This window comes from Poecilia reticulata, linkage group LG7 (assembly GCF_000633615.1).
Source record: "Poecilia reticulata strain Guanapo linkage group LG7, Guppy_female_1.0+MT, whole genome shotgun sequence".
In the NCBI taxonomy this organism is placed as follows: Eukaryota; Metazoa; Chordata; class Actinopteri; order Cyprinodontiformes; family Poeciliidae; genus Poecilia; species Poecilia reticulata.
In genome coordinates, this window is record NC_024337.1 from 22,485,730 (window position 1) to 22,503,461 (window position 17,732).

The following is a 17,732-nucleotide window of genomic DNA, read 5'->3' on the forward strand; positions in this document are numbered from 1 at the left end:
AGCTGGGGTGACATTTTTCAGCAGGACAACGACCAAAAACACATGGCCAAGATTTCAAAAAAGTGGCTTCAGAACCACTTTGTGAATGTTCTGAAGAGGCCAAGCCAGAGTCCACACTTGTAGCTGATTAAACCGCTCTGGGAAAATCCGGAAATGGCTTCATCGACGGGTCCTATCCAAACTGATGAAGTACTGAAGAGAACGGGCTAAACTGCCTAAAGATATGTGTACTAAACTTGTGGCATCATATTTTTTTAAAAAACTTGAGGCTGTAATTGCTGCAAAAGGTGGATCAACAAAATATTAAGTAAAATATGTGATTACTTATGTAAATTTGATTGATTTTCTGTTTTTATTAAATTTAGATAAATCTGAAACTTTTTTTCCATGTTGGGGGTATCTTTGTGAAATTTTGAGGAAAGAAATTAACTTAATGCAATATGGAATAAGGTTGTAACATGGCAAAAGTGAAGCGTTGTGAATACTTTCCGGATGCACTGCATCTTATCTAAGAGCTGCATGTATGATGATCACCATTTGACCCATTTGCCTGCTTTTAGATATGACCTAAAATGTTTCTAAAAATATTTGACCCCATGCAATAGCTTAAATGCAGCAAAGAAACTATAAAAGTATAATGAAAATAGAGAAATGAGAATAAACTACATCCGACACAGTTCTCCAGTTTTAATGCATTTCAAGCGAAATGACCAGTGTATTTATTTTACAATCACATTAAAATGGTCAGCAGTAAATCTTAATCTTCCCAATAGAATTAGACTGGAAACAACTTAAAACATGTCAGGCAGCATTTAATAACCTGTCAGAACATTACTCATAAAAAAATATATATCAAAATCAAAAAAAGATGTACCCCGTCAGACAAAATGTCAAAAAAAAAAGTCTCACTGAGAATCTCTGTCGCTAAAGGATACATAAATCTGGGTGATTAGTGCAAAAGTTCCCTGGAGTCATAGTCCTCAATAAATTTCTCCATGGCATCCACACAGCGTTTGCCAATGTCCCGGAGGTTCTCCTGCAGCGACGACTGGATGGGACGCTCCAGGGATGGATCCTTTGCAATTAGCATCTTTGCTACAAGGCCGAACATTTCACACTCCTGGGAGTAAACCTGAAAGGCAAAAATATTCAGGGCTTTAGGGCAAAGGAACCAGTGCTAGAGGACACACAAAAACAGATGAAAAAAAAATGAATTAAATTATTTTGCCAAAACAAAACTCTCTTCTTCATGTATTATTACTGAAAGTATAATCCTGCAGTCTGTTCACAAGAATAGTCTTTGCAGCAACTATTGTGGACATTTTTGCATTTGCATCCATCGCCAGCCTCACATTTTACTGCTGCAGTGCTTCTATATCCCTGCAACCATGGAGATATGAAAAAAAAGGAACCAAAGCATCTTCTCCATCAAGTGGGTGGAAACACAAGTACAGTCTCTGACATAAACAGAGAGCTGATGAGCACAGCCTCATGTGATGTCTGTCACATTGAAGGCAACATTAAAGCACGTGCGGAGTCTCTTGTGAGACAGGTGAGCCTGTCATGCTTCTTTTTGATCGATTTGAAAACAAAGAGCATGAAAGAAAAACACTCTCAGTCATGTTAAACTGTGAACAAGGCCTTCGTTGCCAGGTTTGGCAAAAAAAAAAAAAAAGCCAATAATGACACTTCTGTTGCCTCGGGCTCTGCACTACAAAATTAATGTTTATACCAGCAAACAAATCTTTTGTTGCCTGTCTCATGTCTCCCAGCGCTTCCTAAGATCTGCACTCTGACATTCTTCCTCTAATCCCCGCTTCTCTTATCTTTGCTCTTTCTCGATCACTTTATAACCATTCCTCTCCCAAGACACGTGGGTGAATTGTTTGTGTAATTACACTCTCCCCCCACCTCATCTATCTCTCTCCTCTTCTGTTGGATGGCTCTGTCTCGTGCCGCCGTCTGGCTCGCAGTTAAAGGGAGCTCCCCATCTCTGCTTCGCTCTCTGTGATCTCCCTCTCTGCTTTGGTTTCGCTCGTTTTGAAAAACCTGTAAAGAAAGAGGCCAGACAGGACCAAAGCTTTAGGTATTTCACTGTTAGCCAAAATCGTGCCTGTAAATACAGCTTATGATTGATGTGCTAATGAGCATCCTGAAACGTTGCAGCAAAATAAAGTGCAGATTTCGCCTGACATACTGTAAATTACAATGGTTTTCACACTGCTTATCCCTTTTCAGATTTTGTCTCAGTACAAACATTTGTGTATTTTGATGAGATTTTTATTGATACCTTAAAATTCTGTGCAGTTAGTTATATTCAAAAGTAATCTGATTTCTAAATGCAGTCAATCTGTGTAATTTAGTCTCAATATAAATCCAGGTCATCTGGGAAGGTTTCAGAGGTTTGTTAGAAAACATTAGTGAATAAACAATGTCACATGATATAAAGGAACGCTGTAGATAAAACTGTGGAGAAGTTTAGGGTAGGTTAGTCTTTAAGAGAATGCCCAAGGGTTAGAATGTCTCATGGAGTTTATTCAGTCCATCTTCTGAAAATAGAACAACTGCAAACCTACAAAGACCTGGCTAAACACAGGGTACACTGGAAGAAGATTTAAGATTTGAGACTGGCATGGTTCACTCAACTACCATGGAAAATGTTAGATCTCAGTTAAGAGTCGTATATTAGAATGGTCCAGTCAAACTCCAGACCTGAAATCAACAGCAATCTGTTGCAAAATCAAGCCGTGTTCCCCTTTTCTCTCAATTCACCATTTTCGACGACTTTGTTTTGATGTTTATCATAAAATCCTAACAAACGCAGATTTTTCTGGTTGTAATGCATCACAAGGAAACCAATATTTCTTCAAGGCATAGACGCAACAAAGTGATACAGTAAAGTGTAGTATTTATTGGGATTGCCAGAAAATGTACAGAGATAATTAGGCATTATGCTGGGGCACATAGTGGTGGTTTCTGCAGCTGGAATTCAGATTTTTTAACACAACCAGAAGCTCAACTACACGTACGCGTTCATGCCCTTTTTGCTGCTCGCCTTCGCAAGGTGGTCTTAGACTGGTGTGAAGTTAGCTGGATGTTTCCATAACTTTCAAGTAAATCAAACAACCTGTTAATCCAGATGTAATGAGTCACACTGACTTTTTCCAACTTCCAAATAAGCATCAGGTTGGCGGTTGTCTCCCTAATTACAAAAAAAAATACATATATAACAATCAATAATTAGACATTTATAGATATAATAGTGTTGGTATGATTGGCAGCCAAAGAACAGAGCTTCATAACACATGCATGTATTTATTGACTTATTATTCTTTGAGGCAATAAAATAACTTTCAGGACAGTATTAAGACAGGTAATATTTTGCAATTATTTATGTAATTATGCTTTTGTGCACAGGAAACAATGGATTTTTAAATTAGGCAATCAGCTTAAGTGTAGTATCTGACAGAAATACTGAGGAAAACATATTTGCTTTACATAATGCCTCAATTTTTATGCATTCCAGACTAATTGGATGAACTAAAATAATTGTAAAAACAGGGCTTTTTATTATTTGGATGCAAATCCTGTACAGTCACTAACTAAAAGTTGATTGACAACTAACGGTGGTTCAACAATGAGACACACTCCTCCAGCCTCCATTTTTCTCTTTTCCTCATTCCTCTAAGCACTGCATTCATTCAGCCTTTTTGCTGTGCCTTTCATTCAAAATAGATGATTATTGTCTCTGTTTTGCATCTCGCCTCGCACTCAACAAACCAATTCTGAGAACACAGGCCACCTCGACCTAAGAGATCCACCTGCAGATTGCACAGACACAATCTGTAATAGCATCAATATCCACATATGATTCTGTTTTACATATAAACCTCCACAATTATCCAAATTGGGCTTGATAGGAGAACAACCAACCTCTTAGTTTTGCACCACTTTCCTGAATCTGAGCTGAAAATAAATTCGGATGCTTTTCCTAACAGATAAATCATCTGTAAATACAGATCATCTAACTCCACTGTCAGCTCTTTCAAGTCCCAAGCGTTTCTCAGTCTTCACCATGTTAAACAGATGATGTACTATATCCTTGGATCGTAATCTCTCGTTTCAGTCCTCCTTACTCTTCATCTCAGATGGTTCTGGTCCAGGTTTCATCTTGGCTCCATCTGTCCAAAGAATCTTGTTCCAGTACTGTACACCATATTCATAAAGGCCTGCTTTGATTGCAGTCCTTTGTAAAACGCCTCCTCATGAATGTTGAGATAGCATGATGCTTCGAAGCAGATTTCTTTTACCAAGAAAGTAGTTCATTTGTGTTCCTCATGCAAAAATTACAAGACTAATTCATCAACCCATCCTCATATTCACAAAGTTACAGGCCATAAAAGGAACTGCAATATGCAAATTCAATAAGCAGAATCTTTATCTTATTAATTTGTCGTGAATAGCAACAGAAAAGACTCATCAAGAGAACAAGATTCTCTTGGGTGTACAATTTTTATAAATCAAGAGTGATAAAGAGGAAAAATATGAAATAATGAAAAATAAACCAATAAATCACTCAGTGATCAAAATGGAATGCTCTTATCAGTGATCAGTATGCACATATAGTATATTATCCAATTTCTTAAATAATTTAATATTTAATTAAATTAAAGTTAAGTGAATACACTAAATCCCACACTTTCCAGTGTGTAACTCTACCAACAAACTACATGTTCTTTAATATATTTGCAGGGACACTCTACCTCAGTCTAAACTGAGATAGACTTGTGCTAACTTAATTTTATGTTAGATTCTAAACTATAGTGTTATGAAAAATGGGGTGCACCAATAAATCAGTCAGCAGATAAAATAGCCCTAATATCCTAAATGTTGAGAAATCTGTGATCAGCCAATACTTACATGTGAAGCCAATCTAATCCACCCACTCACAAGGTCATGTCTGCACATTTGCAATTAACAATAGTCACCCCACAGTTTCCAACTCGGCAATATTCTTGCTACATTTCACTGTCGATCAAAATCGGACCCATTTTAATTGGGCAATCGGTGATTGGCCAGAAAACTGTCAACAGCTGAGCTGCTCCTGGCCTACTTCATGTTGTGAAGTGGGTTCTATTTGAGTGATTTCTTCTTTATTCAACTGGCGAGGCAGTAGTCAGGCTGGGCTCTGACAAATGAAAATCAACTTGGATTTCCCCAGAAAATGTGGTTGATTAAGGTTTATTAATGATTTAAGAAGATCATTTGAAAACTAAAGCCGCTTTCGCACTGCACGGAACGGTACGGTTCCGGCTCTGTTGTGTTCGCATTACACTGAGGGCGCCATCGAAGCGGTACCGGACGTCATTATTTTTGAAACTAAACGATGGTTTCGATGTAGCGGCCGGCTGCACTCGTTCATCAGCGAGTAAGCAGAGGAAAAAAAAAACCTCATCATTAGACCAGGTGATTGCACTATATTGAGATGAATCCACTGCTAATTAAAACTAATAATAAACATATTGAATAGAGCACTCTTTACAAAATAAAATACAGTTTAGTCAGACCCAGCTGTCAACGGAAAATCAACGTCTGACTGTATGACAACCAGCGGCCAATAAGCTGCTGGTTCTAAGCAGAACCGCTTGGCCGGCATGATTGGAACCACAGCTCTTGTGGTTACACGCGGCCGGGTAGTACCTGTCGCAAGTTGTAATGCGAACACGCTCGGAACCGTTCCGTTCCGTACCGTTCCGTGCAGTGCGAAAGCACCTTAACTTATATAGGTGTGAAGGAAATATCACTGGATTTCTAATTGCAACTTTGATAAGAACCTTATTTTTTAAACCAAAGGTCTGTATTTTAGTCATATTTGAGAACATAATCCAAAAAGAACTGAGACAGCACATTAAACCATATGTATGAGCAAATATAAGCTCAACGCAGTAAGTAAAAAAAAAAAAAAAGAAGAAAATGTTAAGCAATAAAAAAGTTTTATATTTTAATAAATATTAAACTAGGAAACATATTCTACAACTAGAAGCTGCATTTGTTGCATCTAAAAATTTTCTCATTAAAATCTTCTAGTAAGAATGTCAGATCTTGATAGTGAAAACAGAAAAAAAATCTAATTATGTGAGGACTTCTAACCACCAAACCAATGAGCACTTGATTACAGATGCCTTTCAAGATCTGAATGTTTAATTGAATCAGTCAGATGTTATGTGTATAATTCCAATCTTGATTTGCCAGTGAAGCAATCTCATTGACTTTTTCAACCAGGGAACCATTAACCATTCCTGCTCATGTGCATTTCCTCTAAAAAGAGACATTTTAGAAAAAGAAAAACAATATCTTCAAAAATATACGTTATCAAATATCTTTGTATTTTAAAAAAAAAAAGCCTTGGCTCTCATCATTTCAGCCTCACTATAAGCAGCAACCAGCTGCAGCTTATCACGTGCAGCTGCGCTCCACGCTGTGCTCACATCAGCAAAGATAACCATGCAATCCTTTGATTTCAGCCACCTGAGCCGCTTCAATTAAAGCTTAAAAAAAAAAAACCTCTGATCTACACTCCTGTCTGGAGAACAAAAAATAAGAATCTGTTAATGATGTATGGATGCTTGCTGGATGCATAAATTAACAACAATATGAAAGGATAAATATTTAACAATTACAAAATGTAAAGGCTTTTTAGCTTAAAGAAGAAAGAATTTTTCAGAGCAGGTTGATGATGATGACAACAATCAACAATCATATTTATCAGTTAATGACATACTTTGCTACAACATGAATGGTAACTATTCATTTTCATTTTTTGCTGATCCCGGTGTTTAAAGTAAGAATCTCTTTTATATTTCTGATTTGATAAAGTAAAATCAAAATAAAGATAAAACCCTCAACACGCACAAACCTAAGAATACTTTATAACCAAGAATGAGAATATTTATAAAAATTGTGTAGTAAAACTTTCAAAATGTGCCACATTTAATGCCCAGCAGCAAACAGTAACCTTACTTTTAAGGATGTTCACTGACAGTTTAGTATCATTTTTAAGGATATGTTTTACTGGGAGATATCAGTGAATGTTCTCTGAAGGTGTAAAATCTTCAGAGAACATTCATTCAAACCTTACAAGTCTTCTAATCTTTAGAGAACTTTCAGTGAATGTTGCTTCTAAATGTTCCGAATTTCAAAGAAGAATCTTGTGGAAACTATTAGGAATTGTCCTCCAAATACTTTCTAAATGTTATATTGTAAAAAAAAAAAAAAAAAAACTTTCACTAACCTTAAGAGAACCTTTATGGAGTCTTCTCTAAATGTTCCTAAAGATGATCTGCAAGTTTCAAAATGGAGCTCTTTGTGAAGCCTTACTTTCCTGTTATGTGTAAGCTTTTAAGAAACTTTTTCTGCAGTAATTTTTTACTTGTTTTAACCACGAAGATTTAACTTAGTGGACATAACAAAGGTCACTTAAAAGTCTACGGAACATCCTGTGAACAGTGTTTTTTCTTGACACTGTTCCAAGGACCAGAGGATAAAACTATCCATAACAAGAATGTTTGCTAAAAACATTCATATTCACAGACCTCCTAATGTTTCTTTTTTAGCTGGGCTTCAGTTTTTAAGCTTTTAGTTTACCTTTTTTGTATCAGAACTTCTATTAATTTAATGCTAACAAATAATAAATCAATAACTGTGGTTAAAAAAAACATATTTAGATAAACATCTAGCAAGGAAAAAAATGGCAATAATTAAAGATGGGTCTCTAAAGGTTTTAATATAAATTTTTAAGTGAATCTAAGGATGGAGCAGATTTTTTGACTGTGAACTTACAGTGATCTGCATGTCCTTGTCTCTGCTGGAAGTGGACCTTGGTAAGACAGGCCTAGAAGCTGGAAGACACACAAACCACAAGGTCAGCTCAGTGGCACAGCGAGAGATTTCACCACACTAAAAAAGATAAAACACCTTGCATATTTACAAGTGTTTTTTTTATTGAACCGATGTTCCACCTCTTGTTATTTTTTTCCACCGTTGAGATCTGAGATCAATACAGATTTTTGCATGACCTGCCAGCCTTTGCAGTGCTGGAATGCAGTATTCCCATGTAAAGCCGTAGCTTTGTTATGGTTCATTATGTTCTGCGGGTAAATCTCTCCCTCTCTTCATCTTTCACACTCTCATATACACACAAATCAGCGATGAGTCACCATCATCTCACCATCACTCAGGAACACAAAAAAAACCTGCTCCACACTCACACATGCACAAACACACACCTCCACAGTGCTGCAGTGTGCGCACAAATAAAATGGCTGTGTGCAAGGGAAGATAAAGATACTCAGCACCAGTTTATACCAGCAAAAATCTGATACGTGGATTTTCAGTGTTACAACCATGGAAACATACCACCCTCTACTGATAAATTGTGAACTCCTACCACTAACAGACCACAAAGATATTAAGAATTTAACAGATGTGTCTGGAAAAAAAAGCAGCACCACACTGTTCAAAGGGAGGAAAAAAGCTGGCCAGCAAGCAGCTCATTGATGACATAATACATACACTGAGAGCAGGAAAATGTTTCTTTCTGATCAGCTTTATGTAACTCTGATTTGCTGCTACTAGAGTTTCTACCTACCTACCAGCAGATACAACAAGCAACTGCCTCCAAATGTTTGTTGTGCAAAGAGCTCAAGAAAACAAGATAAATTCCTTAACTTGAATACACTTCCATCTAGTGGTAACCTATCATACTGCAATTAGTCACATTGGTCTGTTTTAGTGAACAATTTTTTTTTCATCCAATGTAAGTCACCAAATAATGGTTTGTAACAGGCCAAGAGTACCAGGATTTAATACATTGTAATTGCTATGATGTTTCCTATTATAGCATTTGATGATAGGACATACATTCCAGCTATATAATAAATATATATACATATGGTGCCTATCTCCAGCGAATGTTTCAGGTGAGAGACGGGATACACTCTGGACAGGTCACCAGTCCATCGCAGGGCAACATAGAGACAGACAGGATAACCAACCATGCATGCACACACTCACACTCACTAAGGAGAATGTAGAGAAACAAAGTAACCAGACAGTCCTGTTTTTTGGACTGTGGGAGGAAGACGAAGTACCCGGAGAGAACCCACGCGTGCACAGGGAGAACATGCAAATTCCATGCAGAAAGACCCCATGCCGGGAATCGAACCCAGGACCTTCTTGCTGCAAGGCAACAGCAGTTGGCCTCTCTTTCTATCAACTGCGACACTGTGCGGCCCAGTTTTATTATTACTTTATTTTTATAATTAACGTGATTAACATAAATGATTAACTGTAAATGACAGCTTCTTCATGCATTTGCTGCAAAATGAGAAAACTTACAATAACTATGAAGTTCAAACATTTCTAAAATGTCTGACAGTGGAAGACAAAACACAGAAACCATTCTGCAACATGTTCAGCCTTCCAGCTATTTGCTGACATCGTCTTCCTACTGGCCCAGCTGGTAGCTTGAGTGAACAACTGAGATGTCTTTGTAGAAAACACAGTTTCAATTCAGAAGAGCCTTGTCATGCATTCACTGATGCTAAAAAAGGTCATGGTAAAATAAGATCATTAGAATCACTGGGAAATTTGTGAATCTCTTGTATGAACTATTGAATGGGCCTATTATGGGCTATTTTATGAACAGATTAATACATTTGGTTTTGCAGTGACATATAATGTATGAGATGTGTGTGACTTTGATTTTGTCCGCTACAAACATAAACCTACTGTTTTGTTTTGAAGGTGAACTTCTCTCAATGCACTCCCTCTGCTCGTGATGCTGCTTTTCTCTCTCTTTCTCCTTCGGCCTTTCTTTCTCCCTCTGCTTCTCCTTTTCCTTTTCCTTCAGTGCGAGCAGCCAAGGTTTAGGTGGAGGGTAATCCTTGTGATGGACGTAATTCCGCTGCTTCAGGTAGTGGTGGTGTTGACCGCTGAAACCAGCTTTGTGAAATGAATGGTGGTCTCCTGGAATACTGCATAATGGAAGACGTTTAAATGAAATTAGGTTGAATTAGTTACAAATATATACGTTATAGATTATATAATAGTTTGATAAATATATTTTTGAGCCTCACCGAGGCTTGTAGACATTCCCTCCAAGCTTTGGTTTGTAAGACCTGGATAGCCATGCTCTCGGTGCAGATGGACTTCTCACTCTTCTGATTGGCCTCTTTTTAATCTGTATTGAGACATAAAATAATTCCTCACACATACTAAAATTACAGAATCGTTTAGTGTAAAAAGGTCATTTTGAGTCAACGGGCTGTACCTCGGTGGGAGAAGCAGTGCTGCCAGTCAGCCTCTTGTCAGCCTGTGAAGGTAGAAGATGAAAAATTACAACTGGTAGGAAACATTTTGATAGGAAATGGATTAAAAATGTTTTCACATTTAAACTTCTTTAACATTCAACTTTAAAGGTTAAAAACTTTTCATTTCGTTTTCTGACACTAAGATAACATTCACAGTTCAATGAAAAAGTAAAGAGGTTCATAAATCATTCAATTTTAGTAGATGAAGAACTGGGGATACACAATCCAGTGAGAAAACACTGGATTAAAAAATATAAATAAATAGCTTAAAAATAAATCAATACATTTTCTGGGATCTCAAAATGATAAAAAATAAATAGATTAATAATATTATAAAGTTTTTATTATTTTTTTTCAACTACAAAACAAAATACCAACAATTATGCAAACAGTGACACTAATTTAAAATAAATATTTTGTTCTATTATGTGATAAACTATATTTTTAAAGCAGTACTAAAGAGCAAAGACCTCACACGTCATTTATGTGAATTTTGTCAGCGACTTCAAATGTATTTGTATGCTTTAGATATTTCTACCAATGTTTTTAATCACGAAATCATTCCACCTTTAGTAATCGATGTGTATGAAGCTCACTGGCGCCCTCGTGTGATCCTTATTACACTGTCCTTCCCATCATGCACAGCAATACTCCATTAGAGTTGTTGACGTCCTGACCTGACAGAACCATTAACCACCGCGTTTATTATTACTCTAAAGAGTAAAGGCAGGTCCACAACCTTAAACGCTTCATCACTGTGTACACCCAACAAAGCTAAGAGTTAAATGCGTACCCGTCACTGTATTTATGTATTAATTCATTTACCTTGCTTTCCTGTGTTTCTAGAGCTCGTGCATGGTCCATTTCTGCACGCTCGCGGCTCATTAAGCTCAAGTCCAAACTTTTTTTTTTCCCTGGAATCGAGCCGAGCAGGAAGAAAATGTGACTTCTCATATTAATCCATCGCAAAAGTCAAACTTATCTATCTCTACCTTCCACTCGCCATAAGTTAACCAAAGGAGGGCATTTCTTTCACCTGAACAAGTTTAAAAAAAAAAAAAGTTCCCCTTCGTGTCCCGCACCTCGCTTTTTCTATCGTTTTATACGCAGGAAAATAACTCGACGCTTGTTACTTCCTTTTTCATCTCTTGCCCAATCAGAGCCAGGCTTCGGTGACACGAGCTTATCAAAAGCGAAACAAGAAGTGGGGGACTGTGCAGAGGGCACGCCACCATGTCCACTATGATCAGCATGTCGTTTGACTTGATTAATGTGTTTTTGTTCCGTTGTCACAGCGTGACCGTGAGGCTGAGAATAAGGGTGGTGTAGTTTGCTTCCTGAATGTTGTTGGACCGGTTTGCGTTTCTCTGTAGTAACTTCTGGAAAGGAGCTCCCAACACTGCAGCTGTTTTTCATGTGCCACGAACATTTCCACAAAGCACATGTCTACAAAATAATTACAAGCGTATTTTATCGGCAGTAAAAACTACAAAAAGGTTCTTCAACACTACAGTATTGCGTAGTGTACTCAATCTTTTGTTTGATTAGCATAATGTCAAGACCAAACCTGTCGGGAGTCCTAACTGTGAGGTGGGAGTGCCCAGGTGTCAGGTGTTGACTGAGAATTATCAGGCTCGGTGTTCCGGGTCTTTTCAAGCAGAACCCATTACCTAGAAAGCAGCCCTCTGGTTTTACTTTGGTCTATGCAGGTTGTATTTTGGTTTATGTTTTATGCCATACAGCATTTTATGCCATCCCCATTTCACAAACATCCACAAAGTACACCACTGGTTCATAAGTGTGCATATTTGTTTCTTAAGTTATTTTTGAGGTAAATAAATTTTGTTTAATTGGCTCCTAAAACTGATGTCTCTTTTTTTTATGTCATGACCTTATGGACTAGGGTGTGAAACTGAAAATTAGCTAACAACTCACTCTGCTGCATATTCTTAACTTCATCAAGAGTACAAGAATATGAAGGGTACAAAATTATTTGTCCCCTTACAATTCCCACTGACTTTTGCTTTTTAGGCTTCCCAATTTAACCTTGACCCTTTGTCAAAAATCTGATAACTGGCTGTAGCATCCTTGGAGCAGAATTTGGATTCAAGTTAAACTAAATAGTTTGAATCCACCAAATTACAGAACTGGTAAAAATATGTATATTAATGCAAGCACTCACTTACAAAAGGGTATTAAAGGAAAAATGGTTAAATGATATACAATGATAGGCAAAGTCTTTACACCCATTAAAACATAATACGGGGAATATTTCCAATTGTTCGTCTGAAAGATTTCAGGGCTCTCCTCGTGAATTGTGTGACGTGGTGATGGCAGCATCATGATGTGGGTATCTTTTACTGCGAATTGTTCTAATATGTTGCAGGAAAATATTCTATGTATCTGTATTGTTTCATTTTACTGCAACACGTTTCTTTTTTTTTAACACCGGTGATGTTTCTATTCATAAACTCATCACGCATCTTCCATACAAATTGTCCAGAACAAAGGAAGTTGATGTTTAGGGATTTCCTAGAACTGATGAGAACCCTTTGCTAGACAGAAAGGATTGACTTTTTCGTGTGCAAATAAGAGCCAAGGCTTTCACAAACCTCCTTCCCTCCCCTGATGTTTTGTGCTCCTCTCTCCGCCCACCATCCCCACCCATGTTTCGTATAATCGTGCCTCAGGCAGCATTGCCATGCACCACCTGGGAACTTTGAGACAGCCTGAGAAGAGCGGCGGACTCAGATCGCGGTCCTCTCCTTGTGAATGACTGTTTTTGGGGCCCGATGGCTGACGCAAACATGATGCAGCCACACCACGCTCAAGCTGCTCTGCTGGTTGATGTCTGGGGTTAGGAACTTGATCGAGCAGGTTTTCTTTCTTGTCAGGTGAGTAGTCAGCTAATTGTTCTCTTTGAATGTCTGGTTTTGCTCCTCCTGCAAAAAAAAAGCTTTCTGTCAAAATGAAGCTCCCACAGGAGAGTATTACTTTGGACTGGATTATTCATTTTAACATAGAAAAATAATGTTTTATTATCTGGTGTACTTCTGATTGACGGCCAAATGACTCATAATTGTAAAAATAATCAATTTTTACTCTTTTCATTTGAAATTTTGGGATTTTTCACACGATCAGCACTGACGACATATCCAGAGCTTTAAACTCTCCCCACTGAGTTTATACTTAAAGGACAAGACTGTGTTCAGGAAAAGACGTGAGGTAAGCTTGACAACAATCTTACTAGGGTTCCAAATGTTTTCTTAAAATGTTACGTTTTGGGTATTTTTTTGTATTGTTTTTTGTATCGTTTCCTGCTCTCAGCGTATGTATTATGTCAGTAAAATGTAAAAATTCCATTTTAAACAAACTCTTGTTAGTACCGTGGTTTAGTCATAAATGTGGTGCAGATGTGGCAGCAGTAGGGAATTTAAGTAGATTTAAGAACAGAAAATAACAAAATAAAGCACTCATGTTTTCTGCAATTAGAAACATATCATCCAGTTTATAGTTTTTAGCGGAAAAGACGTTCAGTATGATAAAAAATAAATGATGTATGAATTTTATTTTTCATCCTTAAGTCTGATTGGGGGAAATATTGCCAGACTTAATTGAATGCAATAAAATTGTTTTTTGAAGGATGGAGACATTCTCAAGATCACAGATTCTGCAGGACTTTAATTTCCAATGCAGCAAACTGGCATCCAATAACAACCGAGGCTTTAAACAGGCCTTTAGGGTAACTACTACAAAGATAAATGATACATCAGATCTATGGTTTATAAAGTGTGTATGACCTGTTTCTATGGTGCTGACTCTCAGCAGGAGCTGAATGATGTTGGGAAAGATCTCCCCAGTAGAGCAGGCAGCTTGGAGGCCAACAGAGAAAAAAACAGATACCATTGCGTTTTGCCATGTGAGTGGACAGCATCTCACGTTACTTCCAGTTACTATAAGCGTGTCTGTAAATGTTTGACATGTTTTATTTATTTTTTTTGTTCCATCTTATTACAGATGATCACTGTCGGGTGAGGCTTTCAGTTCAAAACCAGAACCCAAATTCTGATTACATCAACGCAAATTTTGTCCCTGTAAGAGCTCTCTCTTGTCCTCATTCTTTGTTTTTGTTTGCGTCACTTTTCCCACATCTTCATCTTCACTGGGGTCCCCATCATCTCTTTATGTATCCGTTTGTCTGCATTTAGGGTGGTGGATCAGAGAGGGACTTCATCTGCACCCAAGGTCCAATATCCAACACTTTAGCTGACTTCTGGAGGATGGTCTGGGAGCAAAACGTCAGCATAATCATCATGTTGACCGCTCTCAGAGAAAAGAACACAGTGAGATGCTTGTTTGCTTCTACCTCAGGGACATGCTAACTGGTTAACTTAGCCATGCCCAAATTCAAAAACATAAGGAAAACCCCAGTTTGTTTGTTAAAAACAAAAAAAGAAATCAACAAAAACATGGTCTTAGTTATTTTAGCAGAAACTCAAACCTGAAACACTCTGTTGGGGGGAGCAATTATGTATCAGGACAAACAAGGAGGGTCTGATTAGTTTCTTTCAGCAGCAGCAGCATCATTTCAGGAAACACTTACTTGTGTTTTCTGGTTGCCTGCCTCTGTCCTAACTCAATCCACCCACTCACATTAGGCTAACAAGTTGCACCATTATCATGATTGCAAATTCTGCAACCATGAAGGAGCAAAAGAAAGACCCAGACAAAAACAATCTGTGATCCACATTATTTGTTTTAGGCTTTTATAATGGTTCCTAGGCAAAAAAAAAAAAAAAACACCATTTGAACCTTCCAAAATATCAGTCAGATTTGACTCTACAATATATTTGGTATACAGAGGAGATCATGGTCAACTTAAAGCACCCAGCCCACGCCTGTAGGTACAAAACAAGGCCAAATCATCACCCCTCATGTGTGCTTCCCAGGTTTAAGTTGTACTTTTATACTAGGCTTAGTTTTAAACTTGAGCCAAATTCATTTTTACACGGAAGAGTTTACCCTTGGAAACTATTCTAAGCAAGCCACACTTGTCTGTTTCCAATTTTATCTTTATGAACTTTAACATGAAGCATGGAAACTGAAGCAGTAGTCTGCAACCTGCAACTCTGGAGTTGTGTGTGGATCTTAATCAATAAGAATAAAAGATGCAAATAATTTTGGACAAAAAAGCAAAATAATTGAATGTTTTAAAATGCAAATATAATTTAAAAAGATGCTTCCCAGGCATGAAAATGTTGCAATACACAACATTTTCATAAAAAATGACACATCTGGTGTAAGGAATGCTTAAGTTTTTCTGCTTTATTTATTTTTTTGCAAACTGTACTTTTCTAACTTAATTTTCTTTAAAAATTGAATCTCTGAAGAAAAATGTTTTAAACCTAAAAACTAAAGTAAACTTGTTATTCTGACAACTAAAAATGTATTATCCGTTATTAAAATAAGCTACGTGGTTCACTGAGTTATGTCTCTTTTTTTGGCTCTAAAATTTCCTTCCTGATGCAAAAGACCATTGAACCTTAAAACGGGTGCACATAATTTTTGCTCCAACTGTGTTACATCATTGACTGCTGTTAAGGAAATAAGTCTTACCTAAGGTGAAACACTGAGTCAATCAAGAATGAATCAAAATGCATTTTGATTATTATTTTATTAAGAACTTAAGCAAAGAATATGAGCAATGATTTCCCTGGCTAGTCCAGGGAAGTGAAGAAAAGATGAAAGTACATCGCTTTTAATATCCACCAGCCCTATTAGAGAGATGGGAGAAAAAGGGGTATCCCACCAGTTTCAGTTTACTTGACAACTGTGACCTTGGATGGTTCAAACCCAGTTTAGAAATACCCTTTATTATGCGTTTCCAGGGTGCTGCCTCCAACAGGAAGGGTGCTTTATAGCTAAAATTGATGGCTTGATTGATTGATTGAAATAAAACAAAGTTTTGACATAACACTGTGCCTGTGTGTGTGCAGGTAATGTGTGAAAAGTACTGGTCTCTGGAGGAAGGGACAGTTTATCATGGGCTGTTCCAAATAACAACAGTGACTCGGAAACAGGGTCCAGATTATTTTGTTACTACCATTAACCTGCGACAGGTAAGAGAAATGCCTGCTCTTCCTTTTCCCTTTAAACTGATTTCGTTTTACTTTATAGGCAGAACAAATGTTTGTTTTTCAGAGGGACCTGCCAGACGACAGGATAATCACACATTACTACTACCCGTTCTGGCCGGACCAGAGTGTCGCAAACCCATTTTCTCTGTGTGAATTCACTGAGCATGTGCGGCAGCATTTGGAGGCTCTGCCTCGCTTGGGGCCAGCTGTGGTGCACTGCAGGTGTGACTTCTGGATTTAACATCTTCTACTTCAAAAAATATAAGGTCTGGAATCAATTATGTTTCACTCTGACAGTTTTGTTGCTCGGCTTCTGTGGTTCAGTGCAGGCATCGGCCGGTCCGGGACGTTTGTGACGTTGTTGTGGCTGATGCAGCTGAGTATGAGAGGGATCCCACCTGACATCAAAGGTGCTGTGAGGGACCTGCGACTGCATCGGATCTCGATGGTCCAGACACTTGTAAGTCTACACTTAACATCGCTTAAATACACAGCTATAAGGATATTTTAAAGCGATAACTTGATAATTCACAACAAACATCTTGTCTAAACATTTTAAAAGGCAAGCAGATCTAATTTATATCCAGTTAAACAGATTCTAGTTAGGTTCAAACTCAAAAAGATATCCAAGGAAACCAAGGCAATTGAGTCAAGCTGTTACCTTAGCAACAGCCCCTAATCTTAGCAAGCAAGAGGCGATGGTCAAGAGAAACCTCTGGCTGAGTAGTAAACATGTCAAAATCTTAATACCACAGAATACTTTCTATAAATATTGGGAACTTTCAATATACGGTGTTCAGCAAATGGAAAGTATCATTCAGATTAGGCTTTGACTGAGCCCCGCAACACCTTTATTATTCACTTACCAGCTATTCCGCTGAAGATGTGCCTGATGTAATAACTACAGCCTTGAACAGACTGTGATGCAAATCCCATTAGAGTGAGCTTGAGTGAGCTTCAAGAGGCATCACACAGATTATATCCGAGACATAAATCGCTACTTTTGCATTTCTTGTGTTAAATCAATCCTGAGCCAAAGACAATGAAAGAGAGGTCTTACCTGGGCTTAGGATAGCGGTTCAGGGGGCGTCAGAGGACGGCAGGGGGCGCTGGTGGACATTTTTACAAAAGGGGGGCGCTGGGATGCCTTTGGGGGGCGTTTGGTTAAAGGTAAACTTTACACCTTAAATGCACAACAATGCCAGTTTAGACTTTGAGCAACTTG

The 17,732-nt window shown here is 37.9% G+C and overlaps 2 protein-coding genes across 3 annotated transcripts; one reads left to right on the forward strand and one right to left on the reverse strand.

Annotated features, from left to right (window-relative positions):
* Positions 1-670: 670 nt before the first annotated feature.
* On the reverse strand, positions 671-11,719 carry LOC103467535 (periphilin-1-like). The gene is made up of 7 exons (XM_008413990.2): positions 11,196-11,719; positions 10,331-10,372; positions 10,137-10,240; positions 9,790-10,034; positions 7,840-7,898; positions 1,912-2,049; positions 671-1,132 (listed from the first exon to the last, which is right to left on the reverse strand). Exons 1-7 carry the CDS (start codon positions 11,322-11,324, stop codon positions 950-952), a joined length of 900 nt encoding a protein of 299 aa, XP_008412212.1. The 5' UTR covers positions 11,325-11,719; the 3' UTR covers positions 671-949.
* A 1,192-nt stretch (positions 11,720-12,911) lies between these two features.
* On the forward strand, positions 12,912-17,655 carry LOC103467534 (receptor-type tyrosine-protein phosphatase beta-like). 2 transcript variants are annotated; one of them, XM_008413988.2, is made up of 9 exons: positions 12,912-13,264; positions 13,512-13,595; positions 14,013-14,112; positions 14,196-14,289; positions 14,388-14,464; positions 14,579-14,713; positions 16,367-16,489; positions 16,572-16,729; positions 16,832-17,655. In XM_008413988.2, exons 3-9 carry the CDS (start codon positions 14,014-14,016, stop codon positions 17,016-17,018), a joined length of 873 nt encoding a protein of 290 aa, XP_008412210.1. In that variant the 5' UTR covers positions 12,912-13,264; positions 13,512-13,595; position 14,013; the 3' UTR covers positions 17,019-17,655. The 2 variants fall into 2 exon arrangements, with proteins under 2 accessions (XP_008412210.1, XP_008412211.1); XM_008413989.2 differs by having other exon boundaries at positions 12,914-13,264; positions 14,199-14,289.
* The last annotated feature ends 77 nt before the right edge of the window (positions 17,656-17,732 follow it).